Source organism: Heloderma suspectum, chromosome 1 (genome assembly GCF_057233095.1).
Source record: "Heloderma suspectum isolate Gila_16-S chromosome 1, 16-S_ref, whole genome shotgun sequence".
Classification (NCBI taxonomy): domain Eukaryota; kingdom Metazoa; phylum Chordata; class Lepidosauria; order Squamata; family Helodermatidae; genus Heloderma; species Heloderma suspectum.
The window spans coordinates 391,941,850-391,947,849 of record NC_139458.1 but is presented as its reverse complement, the minus strand read 5'-3'; the positions used below and the strand labels follow the sequence as shown (position 1 = coordinate 391,947,849).

Here is a 6,000-nt window from a genome sequence, read left to right as displayed (position 1 = left end):
TCTAAGCCGAAGAGCCAGCGCTGTCCGAAGACGCTTCCGTGGTCATGTGGCATGACTGAACACCGAGGTGCACGGAACGCTGTTACCTTTCCCGCCGAGGCAGTACCTATTTATCTACTTGCAATTTCTTGCTTTCGAACTGCTAGGTTGACAGAAGCTGGGACTGAAGACAGGAGCTCACTCCGTCACGCAGCACTCGGGTCTCGAACTGCTGACCTGCTGACCTTCCAGTCTGCAGTTCAGCGTCTTAACCACTAAGCCACCGCGGCCCATTTGTTCATTATTACATATACAGCTGTTAAAATTCCAAAATCCTTATAGTGTGATACCTTTATTAGGCCAACTCAAAGATCACCAAAAATGTGCAGACTTCTGAGATCTCCAGATCTCTTCATCAGGCAAGATACTACAAAATTCAGATTTTGAGGGTGGGGATGGAGAAGACTGACTGGATGCTGTAATTGGGACTCGGACCATACAGACCTTCGGACAACATCTAGTCAGACTACCTTCCACTCCCATCCCCGCCCAACCTAGTTTTCGTAATATCTTGCCAGTTGAAGAGATCTGAAGATTTCAAAAGCTTGCACATTGTTTGTGATCTTTGAGTTGGCCTAATAAAGGGATTGTGGTATATGGATTTTGATTTTTCTTATGGCCAACACAGCTGTCTTTGTTTTGGGGTACAACTATTAAAGCTGCAAGAGCCCCTCTTCCCTTATACTCCTGGCGATCCTACTGTTGATGCAGCGTTCTAGACCGGAATTTTGGGGAGCGACACTGATCGCACACTCCCTAATGCAACCGTGCCCGCGAGCCACAGATCTCCTCGGCCTGATTCTCAAACCGGCTTCCACCCGGCTCTTGCCCGCAGCATAAACCTTTCAATCCAGAGAAAGGAACTTCTGGCAGGGCTTGTCGCCTATTGGCAGGCGGCTACCCTGCCCCTCTTCTTCATTGGACGAAGAACTGGGGGCAGGAGGCCTTCTGTGAGTGACAGCCGGTCGGGGCAATCGAGCGGCGCGCTGTTCTGAAACCAGCCTCCCGAAATGGAACGCGCCGGAACCAATGACGGGCGGCGGTGAGCTGTCGGGGTATTCAGTAGCCGGGGGGTCAGCTGAGCAGCCCCTGGAAGTCGTGGCTCTGAGGTGCGGGAGCCTCAGTCCGGGCCGACGTTCGGCGAGCGCCGCGCCCAGGCAGGTAAAGCTCTCCCCGCCGGTCTGTGTGCGGTCAGCGCAGAGCAAGCGCCGTCCCTGCCCTCCACCGGACTTCCGGGAGTCTCCTGGCTGTAGGGGTTTTGCGCCCCAGCACGTTGGCTGGATCAGGGCCAGGGCCGCAGGGGGCTGATCCAGCCCGAGCCGAGGGAAGTCTGAGGAGACGCAGAAGGGGTCGCCTTGAAGGAGGGCAAGGGGCGCGTGGGGAAGGCGCTTCCTGCGAGCGGATCCTTCCGTGGGCCTTCTTGTGGGAGTGGACAATGCGCACGGCTGAGGCTGAATCCCAGGCACCCTTGCCCCGGAGTAAGCCGAGCTGAACAGGCCGGGGCTAGCTTCTTGGAAGCATATGTATAGGGCTGCGCTGTAAGGCTTCCTCTTCACGGAAAAGAAATGCGGTCAGCTGTTGTGTTAAGATAAAAGCGCCCTTCCCTCGCTCTGCTGGGTGTGAGTATAGCTCGGAAAGGATGTCCGGGCAGCCAGTTCTTCTTGCTGAAAGTAGAAGCTCTCCAATAATTCTTTCCCACAGTTTTATCTCCCAAGGAAGCAGAAAGTGTACTGCAGGCTATTTGACCGTAGCAGATGCACGTGTGTGGTTCGCTGTGGAAAGAGCGACCTAGGATTCTCTGGGGGTTTTGAAAAGATGAGCTGCTGCTGCTGCTGCTGGGTTACATTTATATTCCGCCTTTTCCTCCTAGGTGCCCAAAGTGGCATACGTGATCCCTCCTCCTCCTCTCCATTTTATCATTTTATAACACCCCAGTTAGGTAGGTTAGGCTAAGGGTCAGTGACTGGCCCACCGTCACCCTGTGAGCATCGTGGCTGAGTGGGGACTAAAACCTGGATCTCCCAAGCCCCAGTCCAGCACTCCAACCACTACACCACACTGGCTCTCAGTGATTCTGTAGCACAGCTGTTGCTATCCTGCAATAGCTATAAGCCCCAGCTACAGTTTCTTTGCATGTAAATAGCCTGCTTAAAAACTGTGATCGCTTGTGACTTGACTTCCCCTTGTGTACATGCAATTTACCCAAATGTAGGATTTTGTTACAATCTACACGTTTGTGTGTGTAATCTACTTATTACTTCACAGAAGTGCTATCCCAATAGAGAATGAATTGTGTAAAACAGCTCTCTAGGTGACATAACTGTGGAAATAGGTTTGTATGGCAGGAGAATTCAGGCTTTGAGGCTTCATATTATTCAATTGCATGGTATGTTTGTTTGCCATGGTATTCAGTATGGTAACTGTCCTTTACAGTGTGGAAAAATCCTGGGAAGTTTCACCACAAGTCATCAGTGGTTCCTCTGTTTCATGATTTAGATTGGAAGTATTGAATCCTTTGCCTTTGAAGTGTAATTTAAACAATGAACATGAGGTTATAGGATTTTTATTCCTTGCAAATATTTTTTTTATTCTAGAATATGTTCTTTAGCAGGTTGAAACTAAACATGTTTAAAGTCCTTTTGTTATAGTGTGGGTTTCTTTACAAGTATGAAACAGAAAATTACAGTGCCATCCTATGTGTGTCTACTCAGAAGTAAATCCCATTAAGTTCAGTGGGGCTTACTCCTAGGTAAGTGTCTATGGGATTGCATCCTTAAAAATCTGTCTGGCACCTTAATCCTAAGAATGCACATTTCAGTGAAACCTATAATTATATTTTAGAACTGTAAATTTACCACTGACTCTTCAAACTTTGCATTGGTCTGATCTGGCACATTATAAACAAAATGATTTGCTTCTATTGTAGTGACTTGCCAAGTGGCATTGTACTGGTGTGTAGGGGCAAAGTAGCTGCCCGCAATTCCAGATGGGTGCTTAGAAGAAAGAAGCACTGATGAAAGTGCATAGGTGTGAAAGTTTAGCAGTGCTATGAAAGCATACCATCACAAGCTGCAGGTTTTAAAAGTTACTCCTAATAGTGTATCTGTTCAGATGTTTTTAAAAAGAGAGGTGCCACTATTGGTATTCAGAGCCCTACCACCTTCCCTAGAAGGAAGCTCTGCTACTTAATCATATAGGAGCAGGCTGCAGTAGCTCAGTAGTGAGATAAGACATTCTGTACATGTTCAGAGGCACTTAAATTCATACCTGTGTCTTCTAAAAAGCAGCATGGTCAAATATGAGAAAGTGCGATTCTTAAAGAGGGCAGTGGGAGAACTACAAGACTGATTATTTTCTTGTTTTTCTTTTTCCTGTTACACTAATGGTGGGCAGCATCCCTCAAAAAGGCCTGAGGTAGCCCTGCATGGAGAGTTGGAAGGTGGCGTGCATAACTGCACATTCCACACTTGTCTTACAGTTTAGCCCTCTTTGCCGTGGGGATAGGTAGGCATTAATGCAGATGGGAGCACCCAGAGTCTGTGGACTTAAAGGATTGAATCACTGCATAAGGATGCAATCTCATGCATGTTCAGACAGAAAAGAGTCCTATAAAGGTCCTACAATCCTAAATGTGCATGGGATTGCAACCTAAGAGGATCAGATGGTGTCAGGGTGGAAACTGAGCTGATAGAACCCCAGAGCAGTTCTGATTCTGAGGGGGAACAGCAATCTGTGGGAGAGGAGCTCGCTCATCTCTTACAGGCACAGCAGCTGGCAGAAATTCCTCCTGCCAGCATTCCTGGGATAGATACTGACTCTGGCAGCGAGATAGTGCTGGAGGGGGGCTTGCTGGATGCTTGATGCCAACACAGGGAGCAACAACAGATGGAGGGCGCGGAAAGGAGGCGTAGCGCTCGTTTGGCACGCAAGCAACGGTCGCATCCCGAGGACCCAAGGGAAAGAGGGAAGATCTCTCCCTAGCCCATAAGTTCAGGGTCTTCCCATGGTTCCCCTTCAAATGGGGACCAACTGCCTAACCTGGAGCTTAGGCTACTCTGCTATCTTTCCCCAGTGCTGTTCCTTGCTTAGTCGCTGGTGATTAGCATCTGAAAGAGTCATTAAGTTGTAAAAGGATTAAAGCCTTGAAAAGAATCCTTTTGTCTGTGTCTTGAGTTGGCTATTGGAGTAGACTGTAAGAGGCAGCTAGGGTGCTCCTGACAGATGGTGTCTATTTCCAAAATAAGCGCATTCTAAGTACATATATGCTAGCGTAACAAATCTTAAGGCATGTTCTGGGCCAGGTTGAACCGATGCGCCTGATGAGCACAAGCTACACAGGAGTGTCTCAGCCCCCTTGCTGATTGCTGCTAATCCAAACAGGTGTGCCTAATCAACCAATGTAGCACAACATACACCTGAGCTCTAATTACCGTGGCTTCAGCAGATGCATCTTTCCCCTAGTTTCTAAAGCTGAAGGGAGACAGTTGTTTCTTCAGATTGCTGAAGGCGGTTTGGAAAAGAGATCGGTGCCCAAGATATGTACACTTGCCATTTTCACCTCTGGCGAACAGGTTTTTCAGGGTTTGGAAAATCCACAGGACCTTTTTGACAGTGGATTGGAAACCATGGGAAGCAGAACCTCTTCCCAGCCACTTGCAGTTCTCTTAAAATTACTCTGACTCTCCAGCTACTTTCAGGTCATGTAAAGCTACCCTGACTCTAGCCTAAGCAATCCTATGCATGTTTACTCTGAAGTAGTGAGAGCCAGTGTGGCGTAGTGGCTAGAGTGTTGGACTGGGAGCCCAGAGATCCGGGTTCTAGTCCCCACTCGGCCATGGAAGCTCACTGGGTGACTTTGGGCCAGTCACAGACTCTCAGCCCAACCTACCTCACAGGGTTGTTGTTGTGAGGATAAAAGGGAGAGGAGGAGGATCATGTAAGCCGCCTTAGGTTCCTTGCAAGAGGAAAAAAGGCGGGATATAAATGCAATAAATAAATAAGTCCCATTGTCTTCAGTACGGCTTGCTCCTAGGGAAGTGCATAGGATTCCAGCTCTTATTCTTGGATGTTCAGGCTGCAATCCTGTCCCCACTTAACCCTGGTAGGCATCGTGGGATTTACTTCCAAGTAGACATATATAGGATGGCACTGTAAGGATCTGTCTTTTCACTTTCAGGGTTGACACCTTGATGTTTAATTCATGCACATTGACAACCTGTGTACTAATTAGTCTGTTTTTTAAAAAATATTTCATTTCAAGCTTGAAATGGTTCTTCGCTTAGAAAGGCACATCTGCATACTGGGATTAAAAATGAAAGTAACTTTTCACTGCAGAGAAAGAAAGCAGCTAATCTTTGCAGACAGTTTTTTGTAGATGAGCTGGATTCTGTTGTTGCTATTCTGTTTACTCTGAAGTACCCCTTCACTTTGCTAATGACCATTCATTTGTGGATGAAAGAACACCTTTATTCTTGTCAGACCAATGTTTTCATTGGTATCCTGCATTCAGCGGCTTTGTCTGCCTCAAGAACATAGGAAGCTGCCTTGTACTGAGTCAGACCCTGGTTCCATCTAGCCCAGTATTGTCAACAGTGACTGGCAGCAGCTCTCCAGGGTTTCAGGCAGGATTATTTCCTAGCCCTACCTGGAGATGTGGGGGATTGAACTTGAGACCTTTTGCACACAGAACGTGCTCTACCACTGAGCTCAAGCCCCTCCCGCTGCTTTCAAGCTGGGGTGGGCAGACCTCAAGCTGGTGGGATCTACTTTCTTAACCCCAAGGTTTACCAACTACAGCAGAGGTGGGCACCTTGTGCCCCCACCCCCAGATATTTTTACCTACAACTCCCATAATTGTGTTTCATTTCTTTTCATTTATTATGTTTCTATACTGTCCAGTATCCAAAGCTCTCTGGGCAGTTTACAAAAAACCCTTAAAATGTTGTACATAATATAAAAACT

At 47.5% G+C, this 6,000-nt stretch overlaps 1 protein-coding gene across 5 annotated transcripts in view; it reads left to right on the top strand.

The window, feature by feature from the left end:
* The first annotated feature begins 1,027 nt into the window (after positions 1–1,027).
* The window catches only part of PSEN2 (presenilin 2), a 47,362-nt gene continuing 42,389 nt past the window's right edge, over positions 1,028–6,000 (top strand). For 4 of the 5 annotated variants that reach the window (XR_014786912.1, XR_014786911.1, XR_014786910.1 and 1 more), the window contains exon 1: positions 1,028–1,200. Coding sequence is in view for 1 of the 5 variants with exons in the window: in XM_084828636.1 (XP_084684762.1) it covers positions 1,069–1,200 (132 nt within the window). In the remaining 4 variants the exon portion in view is untranslated. The remainder of the gene's footprint in view (positions 1,201–6,000) is intronic. The other variant, XM_084828638.1, reaches the window with a different exon arrangement.